Source organism: Pelodiscus sinensis, chromosome 19, assembly GCF_052426305.1.
Source record: "Pelodiscus sinensis isolate ZL-2025 chromosome 19, ASM5242630v1, whole genome shotgun sequence".
Lineage (NCBI taxonomy): Eukaryota > Metazoa > Chordata > Testudines > Trionychidae > Pelodiscus > Pelodiscus sinensis.
This window is the reverse complement of record NC_143070.1, coordinates 1,347,853-1,369,406: the sequence shown is the minus strand read 5'-3', so window position 1 is coordinate 1,369,406 and position 21,554 is coordinate 1,347,853. Positions and strand designations below refer to the sequence as shown.

The 21,554-nt window shown below is 63.0% G+C and overlaps 1 protein-coding gene across 24 annotated transcripts in view; it reads right to left on the bottom strand.

Annotated features, from left to right (window-relative positions):
- TNXB (tenascin XB) overlaps positions 1-21,554 on the bottom strand; it is a 75,116-nt gene that overhangs the window by 4,807 nt on the left and 48,755 nt on the right. For 16 of the 24 annotated variants that reach the window (XM_089771592.1, XM_089771591.1, XM_089771583.1 and 13 more), the window contains 15 exons: positions 20,630-20,923; positions 18,560-18,853; positions 16,664-16,951; positions 15,505-15,798; positions 14,394-14,678; positions 11,803-12,090; positions 10,530-10,808; positions 8,899-9,192; positions 7,547-7,837; positions 5,596-5,886; positions 4,599-4,886; positions 3,852-4,163; positions 2,444-2,761; positions 898-1,020; positions 562-705 (listed from right to left, as the gene is read on the bottom strand). In XM_089771592.1, coding sequence (XP_089627718.1) covers positions 562-705; positions 898-1,020; positions 2,444-2,761; positions 3,852-4,163; positions 4,599-4,886; positions 5,596-5,886; positions 7,547-7,837; positions 8,899-9,192; positions 10,530-10,808; positions 11,803-12,090; positions 14,394-14,678; positions 15,505-15,798; positions 16,664-16,951; positions 18,560-18,853; positions 20,630-20,923 — 4,083 coding nt within the window. The remainder of the gene's footprint in view (positions 1-561; positions 706-897; positions 1,021-2,443; positions 2,762-3,851; positions 4,164-4,598; positions 4,887-5,595; positions 5,887-7,546; positions 7,838-8,898; positions 9,193-10,529; positions 10,809-11,802; positions 12,091-14,393; positions 14,679-15,504; positions 15,799-16,663; positions 16,952-18,559; positions 18,854-20,629; positions 20,924-21,554) is intronic. The other 8 variants (XM_089771590.1, XM_089771584.1, XM_089771602.1 and 5 more) reach the window with 8 other exon arrangements.

Here is a 21,554-nt window from a genome sequence, read left to right as displayed (position 1 = left end):
GGGAGGAGACCCAGGCATCTGGGGCGGGAGGGGACCAGGCGTCCGGGCAGGCAGGGAATGGGACCCCAGTGCCCCTAGCAGGGGAGGGGACCCAGGCATCCGGGGCGGGAGGGGACCCAGGTGTCTGGGAGTGGAGGGGACCCAGGCATCCGGGCGGGGGAGGGGACCAGGCGTCCCAGCGGGGAGGGGACCAGGTGTCCAGGTGGGAGGGGACCTAGGCGTCCGGGCGGGGGATGGGACCAGGCATCCGGGCGGGGAGGGGACCTGGGCGTCTGGGCGGGGGAGGGGACCTGGGCGTCTGGGCGGGGGAGGGGACCCAGGCATCCGGGCGGGGGAGGGGACCCGGGCGTCTGGGCGGGGGAGGGGACCAGGTGTCCAGGTGGGAGGGGACCAGGCATCCGGGCGGGGAGGGGACCAGGCGTCCGGGCGGGGGAGGGGACCCAGGCGTCTGGGGAAGGGAGGGGACCCAGGCGTCCGGGCGGGGGAGGGGACCCGGGCGTCCGGGCGGGGGAGGGGACCTGGGCGTCCGGGCGGGGGAGGGGACCAGTCATCCAGCCTTACCGGTGGCGACGTAGCCAACCAGCGGCTCGCTCTCCTCGAAGCCGCGCACGGCCATGACGCTGACCTCGTAGCTGGCCCCGGGGATCAGCCCCTCCAGCGTCGTCTGCAGCCGGGTGCCCTCCACCATCGTGCTCTGCGGCTCCCCTGGAGCGACACGGGGCTCAGTGCTGTACGCGGTGTGGGCGGGGCCACATGGCGGGGGCGGGACTTGGGGTGGGGCAGGGCCAGTAAGGAGGCGCTGTGCTGCAGGCAGTTCTGGGGGGGGGGTCGAGCTTGGGGCGCTGTGGGGGGGGGCGCCTCGAGGTGCTGGGATGCTGGGGGGCAGGGGTCACTTACCCCCGTCGGTCAGCTGGAAGGACACCTTGTACTGGTCCACGCGGCTGGGCGGGGCCCCCCAGCTCACCCCCACCGAGGTCTCGCGCACGTCGCTGAAGTGCAGCTCCCGGGGGCTCTCCAGCTCTGGGGAGAGGGGGCAGGAGTCAGGGGGCCAGTCGGGGGAGCCCGTCGCGCGACACCCACCGGACATTCGTAGGAACCGCCCCCCCAGAACGGGGGCCCTGGCACCTCCAGCTCCACCCCATGGACAGGGCCCCCCCCGGGGTCTGCGCTTGGCTTCACTCTGCTCATGTCAGGAGTCTGCTCTGGGGACGTGAATTCAGACGACGGATTCCCCCCCCCCCCACACGCGGGCACCAAGACCCTGGCCACGGGGTGGGGTGGGGGGGTTGATGCCTTTAACAGCTACGACACCTGAAGTCTTAAACCAAAGACCTTAAACTAAAGTTACCTTCCCTCCTTCCTCCCTCTTCCTTCCTTCCTTCCTTCTGCTGGGGGGATGGGCCAGCAGGGGACACTGTACCAGGGAGAGTAGCCAGCAGGGGGCACTGTGCTGGGGGGGCAGAGAGGATCCAGCAGGGGGTGCTGTGCCAGGGGGACGATCCAGCAGGGGGCGCTGCACCGGAGGGGAGGAGCCAGCAGGGGGTGGTGCGCTGGAGGGAGGAGCCAGCAGGGGGTGGTGCGCTGGGGGTTGGGGATGGGGGGAGGAGCCAGCAGGGGGTGCTGCGCCGGGGGGGAGGAGCCAGCAGGGGGCGCTGCGCCGGGGGGGGGAGGAGCCAGCAGGGGGCGCTGCGCCGGGGGGAGGAGCCAGCAGGGGGTGCTGCGCCGGGGGGGGGTAGGAGCCAGCAGGGGGCGCTGCGCCGGGGGGGAGGAGCCAGCAGGGGGCGCTGCGCGGGGGGGGGGAGGAGCCAGCAGGGGGCGCTGCGCCGGGGGGAGGAGCCAGCAGGGGGCGCTGCGCTGGGGGGGGGGGAGGAGCCAGCAGGGGGCACTGTGCTGGGGGGGCAGAGAGGATCCAGCAGGGGGTGCTGTGCCAGGGGGACGATCCAGCAGGGGGCGCTGCACCGGGGAGGAGGAGCCAGCAGGGGGTGGTGCGCTGGAGGGAGGAGCCAGCAGGGGGTGGTGCGCCAGGGGGGAGGAGCCAGCAGGGAGCGCTGCGCCGGGGGGAGGAGCCAGCAGGGAGCGCTGCACCGGGGGGGAGGAGCCAGCAGGGAGTTCTGCACTGGGGGAGGAGCCAGCAGGGGGCGCTGCGCCGGGGGGAGGAGCCAGCAGGGGGCGCTGCACTGGGGGAGGAGCCAGCAGGGGGTGCTGCACTGGGGGAGGAGCCAGAAGGGGGCGCTGCGCCGGGGGGGGGGGGGGGGAGGAGCCAGCAGGGGGCGCTGCGCCGGGGGTGGGGATGGAGGGAGGAGCCAGCAGGGGGCGCTGCACTGGGGGAGGAGCCAGCAGGGGGCGCTGGGCCGGGGGGGAGGAGCCAGCAGGGGGCGCTGCACTGGGGGAGGAGCCAGCAGGGGGCGCTGCACCGGGGGAGGAGCCAGCCAGGGGCCCATACCGAGGCTGCCGGTCTGCGCCATGCCGTGGGCGTCGGCCGTCTCCCGGCCCTGCTGCAGGCCGTGCAGCGTCAGGCTGTACTGGGTGCCGGGCTGCAGCCCCCGCAGCACGGCCGAGCGCAGGGCCCCCGGCACCGGCAGCTCCCGGGGGGGCCCCGGCCCCAGTCCGGGCCCGTGTCCCGCCTCCCCGTAGCGGACGAGGAAGCCGTCGAAGGCGCCCTGGGGCGCGTCCCAGCGGAGCCGCAGCGACGTCGGTGTCACCTCGGAGATGCGCAGGGGGCCCAGCCGGGCCGGCGTCGCGCCGGAGGCTTCGGGGAAGGCTGTGGGGCAGGAGGGGTTAGGGTCCTGAGGGGCGGGGCTCACTGTCCCTGCGGAGATGGGGCTGGCCCCGGGGATAATTCTGTCCCATCATGCACCTGCCTGGGAGCCAAGGGCTCATTTATCCCCCGGGGCTCCGGCGTGGAGTGGAAAGGGTTAACTGCGGGGGGGTGGGAAGAGGGAAGAGACTGAGGGGGCAGGATGAGGCCCAGAGGAGGAAGGACCCCGGCCTCGGGGCTTGTCAGCAACACTATGGGTTTGTTACGGAGAGGGAAACCGAGGCACGGGATAGGCAGAGAACATAAGAGGCTGGGCTCCCAGCCCCCCCTTCAACCACTAGACTGCACTCCCCTCCCAGAGCCAGGAGAGACCCCAGGAGCCCAGGGTCCCAGCCCCCCTGCTCTAACCACTAGACCACACTCCCCTCCCAGAGCCAGGAGAGACCCCAGGAGCCCTGCTCTAACCACTAGACCACACTCCCCTCCCAGAGCCAGGAGAGACCCCAGCCCCCCTGCTCTAACCACTAGACCGCACTCCCCTCCCAGAGCCAGGAGAGACCCCAGGAGCCCTGCTCTAACCACTAGACCACACTCCCCTCCCAGAGCCAGGAGAGACCCCAGCCCCCCTGCTCTAACCACTAGACCGCACTCCCCTCCCAGAGCCAGGAGAGACCCCAGGAGCCCAGAGTCCCAGGCCCCCTGCTCTAAGCACTAGACCGCACTCCCCTCCCAGAGCCAGGAGAGACCCCAGGAGCCCAGAGTCCCAGCCCCCCTGCTCTAACAACTAGACTGCACTCCCCTCCCAGAGCCAGGAGAGACCCCAGGAGCCCAGAGTCCCAGCCCCCCTGCTCTAACCACTAGACCGCACTCCCCTCCCAGAGCCAGGAGAGACCCCAGGAGCCCAGAGTCCCAGCCCCCCTGCTCTAACCACTAGACCGCACTCCCCTCCCAGAGCCAGGAGAGACCCCAGGAGCCCTGCTCTAACCACTAGACCGCACGCCCCTCCCAGAGCCAGGTGGAGGGCCCAGGCGTCGGGGCTCGCGGCTGGCCCCCAGGAAGCTGGGCGGGAGGGAGGCTGTGCCCGCCCGCTGACCTGTCACGGCGTCGGTGGAGAGGGGTCCGAGGCGCCGGCGGCCGGACACGCCGTGCAGGTCGAACGTGTACTTGCGGGAGGGGAGCAGGTTGCGGACGACCAGCGTGCGGGTTCCCCCGTCCACGGGCAGCGCCTGGGGCCTGCCCTCCGCGTCCTTGTACTGGAGGAGGAAGGAGTCGAAGGCCCCGGCACGGACGGTCCAGGAGAGCCGGACGGAGTCTTTGGTGACCTCGGAGATGGAGAGCTCCCCCAGCGCGGGCAGCGGGGCGCCGGCCTCCCCCTCCTCCTCCTCCTCCTCTTCCTCCGGCCGGCCTGGGAGAAGGGGGCAGTTCAGACCCAGCCCCCCATCTCAGCCCCCCCCCCCCCGACGAAAGCCGCAAACTGCTGGTTCGTTTGCAGGCGACCTGGGGCCTGGGACATCCGGCCTAGGCACCCCCGGGTCCCTCCGCACCCACCCGGCGCCGCTCAGGGCTGGTGAGTGTCAGCCCCATGACGCTCTGCCCGGGGCCCCCAGGGGAGGCCGGGAACACTCGAGGGATGGGGGCTGGAAGGGGCCGCAGGGAATGGTGGGGGGGGCCAGAATCTGCGGGGGGGGGGCCTGTTTCGCAAGCGTGTCAATTGAAAGCGAATTGGCATTTCCACCGCGATGCTCGCCCCACGGGGCCAGCGGGAAGGGGCAGGGTTAGCCCATGACCTGCCCTGGTGGGGGGAAGGCGGGAGGAGGGGGAGAAACCACCCGGCGCTGACCTGTGGTGGCGTCGGTGGAGAGGGGGCCCAGGCGCTTGCGGCCGGACACGCCGTAGAGGTTGAACTTGTACCGGCGGGAAGGCGCCAGGTTGGGGACGGTGACCGTGCGGGATCCTCCGTCCACGGGCAGCGCCTGGGGCTGGCCCTCCGCGTCCTTGTACTGCAGGATGAAGGAGTCGAAGTCCCCGGCCGGGACGGTCCAGGAGAGGTCGATGGAGTTGTGGGTGACGCCGGAGGCCGAGAGCTCCCCGAGACGGAGCTGCGTCTCCTCCTTCCGCGGCCCCACAGCTGGACCAGAGGGGGAGGGTTAAGGGCAGAGTTAAGGCTGCGGTAACAGCCTGTGGGGCAAAGGGAGGGGACGCTTCCCCCACCTCGGAGGAACGGAATCAGGCGCTCTGCAAATTCGGGCGCTCTCTCCACTGAGGTCTGGGCCAAGCACCCAGTGTGTGAGGGGAGATGGGGGGTGGGTTATAACCTCTCCCCTGTGTGAGGGGGGGGGGGGGGGGCTGGGGTGTGAGGGGGGGGGGGATGGGGGAGGGGCACAGGGAGCACTGGGGTGTGTGAGGGGAGGTGGGGGATGGGTTAGAACCTCTCCCCTGTGTGAGGGGGGCTGGGGGGCACAGGGAGCACTGGGGTGTCTGGGAGGTGGGGGATGGGTTAGAACCTCTCCCCTGTGTGAGGGGGGCTGGGGGGCACAGGGAGCACTGGGGTGTCTGGGAGGTGGGGGATGGGTTATCACCTCTCCCCTGTGTAAGGGGGGCTGGGGGGCACAGGGAGCACCGGGGGTCTGAGGGCGTTTGCTTGTGAGACTGGCTGCTGGCCATTGTGACACACAGAAGTGCTCAGTGGGGCTGGTTTGGTGCCTTATAGGGAGGGGCTCCCAGTAGACCCAGTTCTGAGCAATCTGCCCTGATTTGCCCCTCCCAGCGGTGCCCCCAGAACCGCCCTGCATTGCGGGGGAGGGGAAGGGGCCGGCGTCCCGGGGGCAGCCGCTGACCTGTGGTGGCGTCGGTGGAGAGGGGGCCCAGGCGCTTGCGGCCGGACACGCCGTAGAGGTTGAACTTGTATCGGCGGGAAGGCGCCAGGTTGGGGACGGTGACCGTGCGGGATCCTCCGTCCACGGGCAGCGCCTGGGGCTGGCCCTCCGCGTCCTTGTACTGGAGGAGGAAGGAGTCGAAGGTCCCCTTGTCGACGGTCCAGGAGAGCCGGACGGAGTCGTGGGTGACGTCGGAGGCCGAGAGCTCGCCCAGGCTGGGCTGGGGGCTGGGTTCCTCCTGTGGCGCCGCGGCTGGAACAGAGAGAGGAGGGTGACGGGTGCAGCCGGGGTGGGGGCGGCGACGTGCCCAGTCACGTCCATCTCACCAGGCATCCATGATCAGACCCATCACAGCCCCCCAGCTGCCTCCTGGCACCAGGGTCACCCCCACCCCCACCTGAGTGACCCCCATCGCCCCCCAGCCGGTTCCACCTTCTGTGATGTCATGGGGGGCTGTCTGCTCTGTACCCCAGTGGCCCCCCCTGCGCTGTGGGATTCCCACTGACTCACCCACTTACATTGGCCCAGACACCCAGTCCCAGCCTGGGCAGGGAACAAGGCTCTTGCCAGGGGAGAGACAAAGGGAGGGAGGTGGAGACGGACACCTGGCTGGGGGGCAGGGCAGGGGGCTGGGCAAACGAAGAGTATAAATGGGGCACTGGGGGTTCAGGGGTCTGGGTACCCCGGACCCAAGGGGGCTGAGGCTGCCAGCCCCTCACTCCTATTGCCACATGGAACCCGGGCCGCGCTGTATCTCCGAGGAGCAATAAACCCATTTGTACTCTACTTGTCTGGCTGGGGCCGGGGGTAGGGTGGGGGGGGTCCCCGATGCACGGTCACAGCTTCTCCATCCATCCTTGTGCACCCCATGGCTCCACCCATCCCCCGACAATCCTAGAGCCCTGGGACTGGCAGGGACCCCGAGAGGCAGCGAGTCCAGTCCCCTGCCCCCACGGCAGGACCCAGCACTGTCTGGACCAGGGCTACTCAACTTTGGAAGCCCCGGGGACCATCACGATACTCACAGCACACGCCAAGGGCCACAACTTACGTGTGGGTGCATAGACATGCAAATCGATATGCAAATCAGAGAATCACAGAGCACTGGGACTGGGAGGGACCTCGAGAGTCGTCAAGCCTAGTCCCCTGCCCTCTGGCAGGACCAAATACTGTCTAGAGCGTCCCTGAGAGACATTTATCCAACCTGCTCTTCAATATCTCCACAGATGGGGATTCCACAACCTCCCTGGGCAATTTATTCCAGTGTTTGACACCCTGACAGTTGGGAACTTTTTCCTAATGTCCAACCTAAACCTCCCTGGCTGCAGTTTAAGCCCATTGCTTCTTGTCCTATCCTCAGAGGCCAAGGAACAATTTTTCTCCCTCGTCCTCATGACACCCTTTTAGATACCTGAAAACGGCTCTCATGTCCCCCCTCAGTCTTCTCTTTTCCCAACTAAACAAACCCAATTCCTTCAGCCTCCCCTCCTAGCTCCTGTTCTCTAGACCTTTCATCATTCTTGTTGCTCTTCTCTGGACCCTCTCCAATTTCTCCACATCTGTCCTGCCATGCGGGGCCCAGAACTGGACACAATCCTCTGGCCGAGGCCTGAGCAGCGCGGAGCAGAGCGGGAGAACGACCCCTCGTGCCGTGCTCACAGCACACCTGTTAATGCAAATATGCCTTGTTCCCAGGGTCCCACCCATGGGCCGTGTGTTGGACCCGTGTAAACCCAACCCGCTCAGCGGGCTTCGAACAAATGGGCCGCGTGTTGAGTAGACCTGGTCTAGCCCATCCCCGACAGGCGTCTGTCCAACCTGCTCGTACATATCCCCAGGGATGGAGACTCTAGAACCCCCCTGGGCAATTTACTCCTGGGAAAGGGCCGGCGTCCCGGGAGCAGCCGCTGACCTGTGGTGGCGTCGGTGGAGAGGGGGCCCAGGCGCTTGCGGCCGGACACGCCGTAGAGGTTGAACTTGTATCGGCGGGAAGGCGCCAGGTTGGGGACAGTGACCGTGCGGGATCCTCCGTCCACAGACAGCGCCTGGGGCTGGCCCTCCGCGTCCTTGTACTGGAGGAGGAAGGAGTCGAAGTCCCCGGCCGGGACGGTCCAGGAGAGCAGGACGGAGTCGTGGGTGACGTCGGAGGCCGAGAGCTCCCCCAGGCTGGGCTGGGCAGTGGGTGCCTCCTGCCGCACCGCGGCTGGAACAGAGAGAGGGGGTGAAGGGCATGGCCAAGGGGGGAGTTTGCTGGATCCCTGGGGAGCCAGATTATTCCTAGCCAGAGGGGACCTGCAGAGAGGATTGGTGGGGGGAGGGTGCAGGGAGCCCCAGGGACCGGCCCAAGACACAGCTGGATCCTGCTGCGGGGAAGGGGAGCTGGGGATGGGCAGACAGACAGCTGGGGCATGACTGTAAGGACCCCACCCTCCCCAGTTCCCCACAGCCATCCTGGCCTTGTAGGGGCAGCCCAAGGCAATTGGCACAAACCCCCATGGGAGCTGAGCTGAGTTGGGAGAAGAGAGAGAGAAGGGGTCAACCAAAGCCACCAACATCAGTGGAAAGATCCCCATGGACACCTAAGAATCCCTCCATCCATCGACACCCAGTCCGTCTGTCCGTCCATCCATCCATCGACACCCAGTCCGTCTGTCCGTCCATCCACCCATCGACACCCAGTCCGTCTGTCCGTCCGTCCACCCATCGACACCCAGTCCGTCTGTCCGTCCGTCCATCCATCGACACCCAGTCCGTCTGTCCGTCCGTCCATCCATCGACACCCAGTCCGTCTGTCCGTCCATCCATCCATCGACACCCAGTCCATCTGTCCGTCCGTCCACCCATCGACACCCAGTCCGTCTGTCCGTCCATCCATCCATCGACACCCAGTCCATCTGTCCGTCCATCCATCCATCGACACCCAGTCCGTCTGTCTGTCCGTCCATCCACCCATCGACACCCAGTCCGTCTGTCTGTCCGTCCATCCACCCATCGACACCCAGTCTGTCTGTCCGTCCATCCACCCATCAACACCCTGTCCGTCTGTCCATCCATCCACCCATCGACACCCAGTCCGTCTGTCCGTCCATCCACCCATCCATCTATCCACCCACCCACCCATCTCTCTTTGTAGAATGGCCAGCAGATGGGTCATGGAATCGAGGAAGTGTCTTTCTGCAACGGTCTTGGGTACTGGCTGCTGTTAGCGCAGCACTGCAAGGCACAGGGGGGGAAGGGGCCGGTATCCCGGGAGCAGCCGCTGACCTGTGGTGGCGTCGGTGGAGAGGGGGCCCAGGCGCTTGCGGCCGGACACGCCGTAGAGGTTGAACTTGTATCGGCGGGAAGGCGCCAGGTTGGGGACGGTGACCGTGCGGGATCCCCCATCCACGGGCAGCGCCTGGGGCTGGCCCTCCGCGTCCTTGTACTGGAGGAGGAAGGAGTCGAAGTCCCCGGCTGGGACAGTCCAGGAGAGCAGGACGGACTCGTGGGTGACGTTGGAGGCCGAGAGCTCCCCCAGGCTGGGCTGGGCGGTGGGTTCCTCGTCCCGTCGTGCTGCAGCTGCAACCAAGAGAGGCAGGTAATTCAGGGTGTGTGCGGGGGGAGGGGGAGGGGTAACAGGCTGCTCACAGCGTTCTTGTGGGCGAGGTAATTCCTAGGCAAAAGGAACCTGCAGGGGGGTTTATTGGGGGAGGGCGCAGAGAGCCCCATGGATCCATCCCAGGGCACAGCTGGATCCTGCTGCGGGGAAGGACAGCTGGGGACAGACAGATGGACGGGGAGTGACTGCAAAGCGGTTCCTGCATCGGGTTCCCCGTGGCCATCCTGCCCCCATGGAGGGGCTGGCCCAGAGCGACCGGCACACACCTCGGGGAGAGCGGAGCTGGGACGGGCAGGAAGGATGAAAACATGAAATAGGAAAAGAAAGGGGTGAACTGAAGTCGTCACGCCGATGGAGGGATCCCCAGTGATGCCCACCCAGCCCCAGACATGCCTGTAGCACCATCCCCGTGGGCACCCACCCACCCATGTCCACTCGCGTACAGCCACCCAGGCATCCACCTCCGCTCCCAGCCCAGCCCCTCCAGTTTCCACCCAGCAGGAGGGTGACGGGCAGACGCTCGCCTCTACTGGGCCTTCCCCAAATCTCCCCGATAGTTGCTTAAACTCCAGCCATCTCACACACGTCCATTCAGCTACCTATCCACCAATATACATCCACGCCCACGGCCTGACCTCTACTGGTCCTTTCATCTCAATAAAAATCCACCCTTCTCTCAACAGACACATGCCCATCTCCGCCCGCCCGCCAGCCAGCCAGCCAGCCAGCCAGCCAGCCAGCCGTCCATCGCTCATCCAGACATCCCTCCTTATACACGTTCGGTCATCTATCCATGACCATCCCTACCCACCCACACCCACTGGCCCCTAATGACAGCCATCCATCTCTTCATTCATTGATTCATTCATTCGTTCCTTCCACACCCATCTCTTCATTCATTTATTCCACCCCATCTATTCATTCATTCAGTCCTTCTACACCCATCTGTTCAATCATTCATTCATCTGTTCATTCATTCATCTGTTCATTCATTCATTATACATTCATTCATAACACACCCAACATTTCATTCCTTCATTCATTCATTCCATACTCATCTAACCATTCATTCAGCCTGCTTCATACAGATCCATCCATCTGCCTGTCTGTCAATCCACCCATCCACCTCCATCCACAGGCCTCTCTCTGTTCCATGGCCAGTAGGAGGGTCGGGGAGGTTGGAATCTGGGAAACGTCTTCCCAGGAAGGCCCCAGCTGTTCTCTGCTGTCCACACTGCACTGCACAGCAAAGGGGGCAGGAGGGGAAGGGGCCGGCGTCCCGGGAGCAGCCGCTGACCTGTGGTGGCGTCGGTGGAGAGGGGGCCCAGGCGCTTGCGGCCGGACACGCCGTAGAGGTTGAACTTGTATCGGCGGGAAGGCGCCAGGTTGGGGACGGTGACCGTGCGGGATCCTCCGTCCACGGGCAGCGCCTGGGGCTTGCCCTCTGCGTCCTTGTACTGGAGGAGGAAGGAGTCGAAGTCTCCAGCCGGGACAGTCCAGGAGAGCAGGACGGACTCGTGGGTGACGTCAGAGGCCGAGAGCTCGCCCAGGCTGGGTTCCTCCTGCTGTGCAGCGGCTGGAACAGAGAGGGGGGGTGAAAGGTGCAGCTGGGGTAGGGGGCAGCTCACCAGTCCTCATAGGGCAAGTTGTTCCTAGTCAGAAGAGATCGGCAGAGAAGCTTAGCGGGGAGGCGGGGGAGGGTGCAGGGATTCCAGGGATCAGCCGGATCCGGCAGCTGGGAAAGAGACGGGGCAGACCGACACACGGATGGGGAAAGAAGGACCCCACATTCCCAGGTTCTCTCCAGCCATCCTGCCTGTGTGGATGGGTCACCCTGGACCTGAGCTGGGACGGGAGGAGAGGCAGGGAAGGGAGAACAAAGCAGAGAGAGCGGCCAGGGGGTGTCTCCAAAGCCACCAACATGAATGGAAAGGTCCCCAGGGACACTCGTCCAGCCCCAACGCCTGCTCCACCCTTCCCTACATGCTCCTGTGCGCCCATTCAGAGATCCGTCCCCAGCCATGCGCTCCTTCCCCATCCATCTCCTCAGACAGCCGTCCGTGTGCCCTGCCCTCCGTCCGTTTGCCCTGCCCTCCGTCCGTGTGCCCTGCCCTCCGTCCGTGTGCCCTGCCCTCCGTCCGTCCATGAGCACAGCCATCCATCCGTCCACCCTTCCTCCCAATCCACATGCCCACCTGTTCGTCCATCCATCCATCCACCCACCAGTCTTCCCATCTATCCACCTGTCCATCCATCCATCCATCCTTCCATCCACTGTCCTGTCCATCCATCCACCCATCCATTCATGTGTCCTCCCATCCAATTACCCTTCCACCCATTCATTCACTGCTCCTTTCTTCCTTCCATCCATCCACCTGCCGTTCCACCCATCCCTCTAGCTCTCCCTCCCAAGTGCTTCCATCTCTGGAATGGCCAGTAGATGGGTTGTAGAGGTTGAAATGTGGGAAGTGTCTTCCCAGAAAATTCCTAGTTGGAAGATGTTCTCACCGCACTGCAAAGCAAAGTGGAGGGGCGGGGGAGGACACAGTAATTCAGGAGCAGCCGCTGACCTGTGGTGGCGTCGGTGGAGAGGGGGCCCAGGCGCTTGCGGCCGGACACACCGTAGAGGTTGAACTTGTATCGGTGGGAAGGCATCAGGTTGGGGACGGTGACCGTGCGGGATCCCCCGTCCACAGACAGCGCCTGGGGCTTGCCCTCCGCGTCCTTGTACTGGAGGATGAAGGAGTCGAAGTCCCCGGCTGGGACGGTCCAGGAGAGCAGGACGGAGTTGCGGGTGACGTCAGAGGCCGAGAGCTCCCCCAGGCTGGGCTGGGGGGCAGGTTGCTCCGTCTCTGGTGCTGCAGGTGGAACAGAGAGGGGAGTGAAGGGTGCAGCGGGGGTGGGATGGGGCAGTGTGCTGGGTCCTTGGAGGGCCAGCTTATTCCTAGCCACAGGGGCCCTGCAGAAAGGATTAGTGGAGAAAGGGTGTACGGAGTCCCAGGAATGGCTCAGGACGCATCTGGATCCTGTTGCTGGGAAGGACAGCTGGGGACAGACGGATGGACGGGGCATGTCCGCAAAGAGGATCCCACTTTCTCAGGTTGCCCCAGGCCATCCTGTCTCCATGGAGGGGCTGGCCCAGAGCGACCGGCACACACCTCGGTGAGAGCTGAGCTGGGACGGGAGGAGCGAGAGGGAAGGAAGAACACACGAGCGAGAGAGAGAAGGGGATGAACCAAAGCCACCGACGTGACTGGCAAGATCCCCACGGATGCCCTTCCATCCCTGGGTGGGGGAGGTAACCTAGTGGCAGAGTGTGTGTCCATATCACCCTCTACAGCTGCACCCGTCCATGCACCCACACCCAGTCACAGCCTGCTAGCCACGCACCCATCATCATTCCCAGCATGGCCCCTCCAGCTGCCCCCACCTTCCCACCCCCCACCTATGCAACCCCCAAATCACCCTGCCAGATCCACCTCCTCATTCCATCCTTATACACATCCACTCGTCCGTCCGCCCCCTGCTTCCCCATTCATAACCCAAGATAGCCCTCCATCCACCCGTCCTTCCATCCATCTGTCCTTCCCTCCCTCCTTCCATTCATAACCCAAGATAGCCCTCCATCCACCCGTCCTTCCATCCATCTGTCCTTCCCTCCCTCCTTCCATTCATAACCCAAGATAGCCCTCCATCCACCCGTCCTTCCATCCATCTGTCCTTCCCTCCCTCCTTCCATTCATAACCCAAGATAGCCCTCCATCCACCCGTCCTTCCATCCATCTGTCCTTCCCTCCCTCCTTCCATTCATAACCCAAGATAGCCCTCCATCCACCCGTCCTTCCATCCATCTGTCCTTCCCTCCCTCCTTCCATTCATAACCCAAGATAGCCCTCCATCCACCCGTCCTTCCATCCATCTGTCCTTCCCTCCCTCCTTCCATTCATAACCCAAGATAGCCCTCCATCCTCCCATCCGTCCCTCCCTTGCTCCATTCATAAGCCAAGATAACCCATAACCCATCCACTTGTCCTTCCATTCATAACCCAAGATAGCCCTCCTTCCACCCGTCCTTCCATCCATCTGTCCTTCCCTCCCTCCTTCCATTCATAACCCAAGATAGCCCTCCATCCACCCGTCCTTCCATCCATCTGTCCTTCCCTCCCTCCTTCCATTCATAACCCAAGATAGCCCTCCATCCACCCATCCTTCCATCCCTCCCTCCCTCCATTAATAACCCAAGATAGCCCTCCATCCACCCGTCCTTCCATCCATCTGTCCTTCCCTCCCTCCTTCCATTCATAACCCAAGATAGCCCTCCATCCTCCCATCCGTCCCTCCCTTGCTCCATTCATAAGCCAAGATAACCCATAACCCATCCACTTGTCCTTCCATTCATAACCCAAGATAGCCCTCCTTCCACCCGTCCTTCCATCCATCTGTCCTTCCCTAACTCCTTCCATTCATAACCCAAGATAGCCCTCCATCCACCCGTCCTTCCATCCATCTGTCCTTCCCTCCCTCCTTCCATTCATAACCCAAGATAGCCCTCCATCCACCCGTCCTTCCATCCATCTGTCCTTCCCTCCCTCCTTCCATTCATAACCCAAGATAGCCCTCCATCCTCCCATCCGTCCCTCCCTTGCTCCATTCATAAGCTAAGATAACCCATAACCCATCCACTTGTCCTTCCATTCATAACCCAAGATAGCCCTCCTTCCACCCGTCCTTCCATCCATCTGTCCATCCATCCATCCATCAACTCATGCACCTGCCCTTCCATCCATCCATCCATCCATCCATCCATCCATCCATCCATCTGCCCTTCCCCAGAAACATTCACTCATCTATCCATTGAAGGCACTCCCCATACATTCATCCCCACTGACACCTATAGATCTTTCTATCTATTCCTTCCTTCCTCATCTATCTTTTCATCCAGTCTGCTTCATAAGCACTGATTCATCTGCCTGTCTTTCAATTCACCCTCCCACCTCCATCCGTCCCTTCCTCTCTTCACTGCCCAGTAAATGTGACGTGAAGTTTGCAATCTAGGAAGCATGTCTCAGGAAGGTCCCAGCTGGCAACTGCTATCCCAGCACACTGCACAGCTAAGGGGGCAGGAGCGGAAGGAGCCGGTGTCCCGGTGGCAGCCGCTGACCTGTGGTGGCGTCGGTGGAGACGGGGCCGAGGCGCTTGCGGCCGGACACGCCGTAGAGGTTGAACTTGTACCGGCGGGAAGGCGCCAGGTTGGGGACGGTGACCGTGCGGGATCCTCCGTCCACGGGCAGCGCCTGGGGCTGGCCCTCCGCGTCCTTGTACTGGAGGAGGAAGGAGTCGAAGGTCCCCTTGTCGATGGTCCAGGAGAGCAGGACGGACTCGTGGGTGATGTCAGAGGCTGAGAGCTCCCCCAGGCTGGGCTGGGGGGCAGGTTCTTCTCGTGGTGCTGTAGTTGGAACAGAGAGAGGGAATAAAGGGAACAGCCGGGGTAGGAGACAGCTCGCTGGGTCCTCCAACGGATGGGATTCACAAACAGCATTAGCGGGGGGAGGGTGCTGGGGTCTCCAGGGACCAGCCCCAGGACTCAGCTGGACCTTGCTGCTGGGAAGGAGAGTTGGGAACAGACAGACAGATGGGGCATGAGGATCCCAAGTTCCCAGATTCCCCGCGGCCATCCCGTCTCTGTGGAGAGCTTGGCCCAGAGCGACCGGCACACACCTCGGTGAGAGCTGGGGGGCAGGGAAAGAAGCCAAACGAGAGAGTGATGGGGGTGAACCAAAGCCAATAACATCAATGGAAAGATCCCCAATGCCACCCGGCCATCCCCAACCTGCCCTTCATCCATTCCCTGGCCACTCACTCACACGTCTGCCCACGTCATATGTCCTCTGCATCCCCTTCGAAGCCCATGCTCGTCCGTCCATCCACCCCACGTGTACACATCCATCCATCCATCCATCCACCTATCCTTCCACCTGTCCGTCCACCCATCCCCCACATGTACCGCTATATCCATCCATCCATCCATCCATCCACCTATCCTTCCACCTGCCCATCCACCCATCCCCCACATGTACCGCTATATGCTTCCATCCATCCATCCATCCATCCATCCATCCATCCAAACTCTCTCTGTTCAATGCCCAGCAGATGACTTGTGGAGTTTGGAGTCTCCGAAGCATCTTCCCAGCTGTTCAGGCCAGTTCTCACCACACTGCAAGGCAAAGGGGGCGGGAGGGGAAGGGGCCGGTGTCCCGGGAGCAGCCGCTGACCTGTGGTGGCGTCGGTGGAGAGGGGGCCCAGGCGCTTGCGGCCGGACACGCCGTAGAGGTTGAACTTGTACCGGCGGGAAGGCGCCAGGTTGGGGACAGTGACCGTGCGGGATCCTCCATCCACGGGCAGCGCCTGGGGCTTGCCCTCCGCGTCCTTGTACTGGAGGAGGAAGGAGTCGAAGGTCCCCTTGTCGACGGTCCAGGAGAGCAGCACGGAGTCGTGGGTGACGTCGGAGGCCGAGAGCTCCCCCAGGCTGGGCTGGGGCTCGGGTTTTGGTTCCTGCGGCTTCGCGGCTGGAACAGAGGGGGTGAGGGTGAAGGGCATGGCCAAGGGGGGGTTTGCTGGATCCCTGGGGAGCCAGATTATTCCTAGCCAGAGGGGACCTGCAGAGAGGATTGGTGGGGGGAGGGTGCAGGGAGCCCCAGGGACCGGCCCAAGACACAGCTGGATCCTGCTGCGGGGAAGGGGAGCTGGGGATGGGCAGACAGACGGCTGGGGCATGACTGTAAGGACCCCACCCTCCCCAGTTCCCCACAGCCATCCTGGCCTTGTAGGGGCAGCCTAAGGCAATTGGCACAAACCCTCATGGGAGCTGAGCTGAGTTGGGAGAAGAGAGAGAGAAGGGGTCAACCAAAGCCACCAACATCAGTGGAAAGATCCCCATGGACACCTAAGAATCCCTCCATCCATCGACACCCAGTCTGTCTGTCCGTCCATCCACCCATCGACACCCAGTCCGTCTGTCCGTCCGTCCACCCATCGACACCCAGTCCGTCTGTCCGTCCGTCCACCCATCGACACCCAGTCCGTCTGTCCGTCCGTCCACCCATTGACACCCAGTCCGTCTGTCCGTCCGTCCACCCATTGACACCCAGTCCGTCTGTCCGTCCGTCCATCCATCTGCCCTCCTGCCTATCCATCATCCACCCACCCACGCACCCACATTACTTAACCTCTCTATCCATGTAGCCACTCCTCCATTCATCCCCACATGGTTCCCCCTCTAAAGGCAGATTCACCAGAAACTGGGCCACGGAGGCTGAGTCTGCAAAGTATCTTCTTACGACGGACCCAGCCCATTGCCCAGTGTTGTTGCCCGACTGCGAGACAAAGGGGGCAGGAGGGGAGGGGGCCGGAGTCCCGGGGGCAGCCGCTGACCTGTGGTGGTGTCGGTGGAGACGGGGCCAAGGCGCTTGCGGCCGGACACGCCGTAGAGGTTGAACTTGTATCGGCGGGAAGGCGTCAGGTTGGGGACGGTGACCGTGCGGGATCCTCCGTCCACGGGCAGCGCCTGGGGTTTGCTCTCCGCGTCCTTGTACTGGAGGAGGAAGGAGTCGAAGTCCCCGGCCGGGACGGTCCAGGAGAGCAGGACGGACTCGTGGGTGACGTTGGAAGCTGAGAGCTCCCCCAGGCTGGGCTGGGTGGTGGGTACTTCTGTGTGCGGCGCTGCGATTGGAACAAAGAGAGGGGGTGAAGGGTGCAGCCAGGATGGGGGCTGCTCACTGGGTCCATGGGGTGCCAGGTTATTCCCAGACAGAGGGACTCTGCCGAGAGGATTAGCAGGGAGCCCCAGGGATCAGCCTCAAGGCATAGAGGAATCCTGTCACTGGGAAGGAGAGCTGGGGGTAGACGGATGGGGCATGTCTGGGGTTCCCGGCAGCCATCCTGCCTCTGTGGAGGGGTTGGCCCAGAGCGACTGGCACAAACCTCGGAGAGAGCGGAGCTGGGATGGGAGGAGAAGGAGGAGAAGGAACAAGAGAGAAAGAGAAGGGGGTGAACCAAAGCCCCCAATGTCCATGGAAAGATCCCCACGGACACCCAGCTAGCCCTGAATGTCCCCTTCCCTCCCCATCAGCCATACCCACTGACATCCATCCCCCATCAATCCATCCACCCTCTCACCCACCCGTCCACCCATCCATCCGTCTGTCCCTCCATCCATCCACCCTCTCACCCACCCGTCCACCCATCCATCCGTCTGTCCCTCCATCCATCCACCCTCTCACCCACCCGTCCACCCATCCATCCGTCTGTCCCTCCATCCATCCACCCATCCATCCACCCATCCATCCATCCATCCATCCATCGGTCTGTCCCTCCATCCATCCACCCTCTCACCCACCCATCCACCCATCCATCCGTCTGTCCCTCCATCCATCCACCCTCTCACCCACCCGTCCACCCATCCATCCATCCATCCATCCATCCACCCTCTCACCCACCCGTCCATCCGTCTGTCCCTCCATCCATCCACCCTCTCACCCACCCGTCCATCCGTCTGTCCCTCCATCCATCCACCCTCTCACCCACCCGTCCACCCATCCATCCGTCTGTCCCTCCATCCATCCATCCACCCTCTCTCCCACCCATCCATCCATCCATCCATCCATCCATCCATCCACCCTCTCTCCCACCCATCCATCCATCCGTCTGTCCCTCCATCCATCCACCCTCTCACCCACCCGTCCATCCGTCTGTCCCTCCATCCATCCACCCTCTCACCCACCTGTCCACCCATCCGTCCGTCTGTCCATCCATCCATCCATCCACCCTCTCACCCACCCATCCATCCATCCATCCATCCATCCATCCATCCATCCACCCATCCATCCGTCTGTCCCTCCATCCATCCACCCTCTCACCCACCCATCCACCCATCCATCCGTCTGTCCCTCCATCCATCCACCCTCTCACCCACCCGTCCACCCATCTGTCCCTCCATCCATCCATCCTCTCACCCACCCGTCCATCCGTCTGTCCCTCCATCCATCCACCCTCTCACCCACCCGTCCACCCATCCATCCGTCTGTCCCTCCATCCATCCACCCAGCCATGCATCCATGCACACAGTGCCTCCCCACTGCTTCCTTTCCTCCATCTGTCCATGTATCCACACTCCCCCACTATCTGTGGGGGGTGAACAGGGTCATGGATGCCTGAGGCTTAGAAACATCTTCCAGGAGTGAATATCACCCATCTGTCGGCATCCATGTCACACTGCAAGGCAAAGGGGCAGGAGCGGAGGGGGCCGGAGTCCCGGGGGCAGCCGCTGACCTGTGGTGGCGTCGGTGGAGACGGGGCCGAGGCGCTTGCGGCCGGACACGCCGTAGAGGTTGAACTTGTACCGGCGGGAAGGCGCCAGGTTGGGGACGGTGACCGTGCGGGATCCTCCGTCCACGGGCAGCGCCTGGGGCTGGCCCTCCGCGTCCTTGTACTGGAGGAGGAAGGAGTCGAAGTCCCCGGCCGGGACGGTCCAGGAGAGCAGGACGGACTCGTGGGTGACGTCAGAGGCCGAGAGATCCCCCAGGCTGGGCTCAGGGGCAGGTTTTGCCTCCTGCGGCTCCGTGGCTGGAAGAGAGAAGGGGGTGAAACTGCACCCAGAAGGGGAAGGTGCCTTGATGGTACTTCAGGGCCTGTGAATTCAAAGCCAGAGGGGACCTGAAGAGAGAATTGGTCGGGGGAGGGGCAGGGCGGCCCAGGGACTGGCCCAGGACACAGCTGGGTCCTGCGGCAGGGAAGGAGAGCCAGCGCAAGACGACAGGTGGGGCGTGTCTGCAAAGGATCCTGCATCCCCGGCTACCCACCATCACCCTGCCTCGCTGGCCTAGAGCGACCGGCACAGGGCCCAGGGGGCGGGGAGGGGCGGAGCTGGGACGGGAGCAAAGAGGGGGAGAGAAGAACAAAGGAGAGAGAAAGTGACGGGGATGAACCAAAGTCAATAACGAAATGGAAAGATCCCCCGGACACCCGGCCATCACCCTGCATATCTACACTCCCTGCCATCTGTCTGTCCATCCATCCCCCTGCATATCTACACTCCCTGCCATCTGTCTGTCCATCCATCCCCCTGCATATCTACACTCCCTGCCGTCCGTCTGTCCGTCCATCCCCCTGCATATCTACAGTCCCTGCCGTCCGTCTGTCCCTCCATCCCCCTGCATATCTACACTCCCTGCCGTCTGTCTGTCCATCCATCCCCCTGCATATCTACACTCCCTGCCGTCCGTCTGTCCCTCCATCCCCCTGCATATCTACACTCCCTGCCGTCTGTCTGTCCATCCATCCCCCTGCATATCTACAGTCCCTGCCGTCCGTCTGTCCATCCATCCCCCTGCATATCTACACTCCCTGCCATCCATCTGTCCATCCATCTCCCTACATATCTACACTGCCTTCTCTCCGTCCAGCCATCCATGCCTTTACATATCTGTCCACCCTTTCATCCAGGCATTCCTCTAATCCCAGACATATACACCCATCCTTCCATCCACCCCTCCATCCTTCCCCATACATATCTACCTATCCTTGCGTCTGTCATACATATCTAACGGTCCTTTTGTCAATGGGTATGTCTACACTACATGGCTCCGTCGATGGAGATTTGTTTATAATCGCCGCTTCCTTTACATTTACATGGCTGCCGTGCTGAGCTGACAAACCGCTGATCAGCTGTTTATCAGCTCAGCGCGCTAGTCTGGACGCTCCGCGGTCGACATCAAAGCCCTTTGTCGACTGCCCCGGTAAACCTCATCCCACGAGGAATAACGGGGTGGTTGACAAAGGACTTTGATGTCGACCGTGGAGCGTCCAGACTAGCGCGCTGAGCCGATAAACAGCTGATCAGCTGTTTGTCAGCTCAGCGCGGCAGCCATGCAAATTTAAATGAAGCCGCGATTATTTAAATTGCCGCTTCATTTCCCTTTGCCTACAACCCTAATCTACATGGCTCCATCGATGGAGCCATGTAGTCTAGACACAGCCAATCTGTCCTTCTATCTCCATAAATATCTCTCATCCTTCCATCCCTCCATCCCTCCATCCACACACATATCCACCCACCCTTCTGTCTGTCGATTCTCACCATACATATCTCCCCAATCTTCCATCTGCCTACTCATCCATCCACCCCCAGACATCACCCTGCTGTCTGTCATCCACCCAGCCATCCACCTCTCTTCCCTCCACCCAACCCCACGCGCTACAGCCAGCAGTCTAGTTGTGGAGGTTGGAAGGTTAGAAGTATCTTCTTGGAAAGACCCTGGCCCATTGATTGGCATCCATGTCACATTGCAAGGCAAAGGGGACAGGGGCTAAGGGGCCGGCGTCCCGGGAGCAGCCGCTGACCTGTGGTGGCGTCGGTGGAGACGGGGCCGAGGCGCTTGCGGCCGGACACGCCGTAGAGGTTGAACTTGTATCGGCGGGAAGGCGTAAGATTGGGGATGGTGACCGTGCGGGATCCCCCGTCCATGCGCAGCGCCTGGGGCTGGCCCTCCGCGTCCTTGTACTGGAGGAGGAAGGAGTCGAAGTCCCCGGCTGGGACGGTCCAGGAGAGCAGGACGGAGTCGTGGGTGATGCTGGAGGCTGTGAGCTCCCCCAGGCTGGGCTGGGGGCTGTGTTCCACTACCTGCACCTCTGCGGCTGGAACAGAGAGAGGGGGTGAAGGGTGCAGCCGGGGTAATGAGCAGCTCGCTGGGTCCATGGGGCTCCAGCCAGAGGAAATCTGCAGAGAGGATGGGGGAGGGGTGCAGAGAGCTGCAGGGACTGGCCCCAGGACACAGCTGGATCCTGCTGCCTGGACAGACAGATGGAGGGTATCTGCAAAGAGGATCCCATGTCCCGGGTTCCCCGCAGTCGTCCCACCTCTGTGGAGGGGTTGGCCAGAGCAACGGGCACAAACCTCATTCAGAGCTGAGCTGGGACGGCGGGCATGAGAGGGAAGTGAGAACAAACAAGGAGAAAGATAGCGGGGCCGGAGGGGAGGAAGGAATTCCCATGGATACCCCCACCCATCACCGACCATTCCTCCATCCAAAGCCCCATCCCATAGACATCCATCCATCCATCCCCATAGACATCCATCCATCCATCCATCCATCCCCATAGACATCCATCCATCCATCCCCATAGACATCCATCCATCCATCCATCCTCATAGACATCCATCCATCCATCCACCCATCCCCATAGACATCCATCCATCTATCCATCCCCATAGACATCCATCCATCCATCCATCCATCCCCATAGACATCCATCCATCCATCCCCAT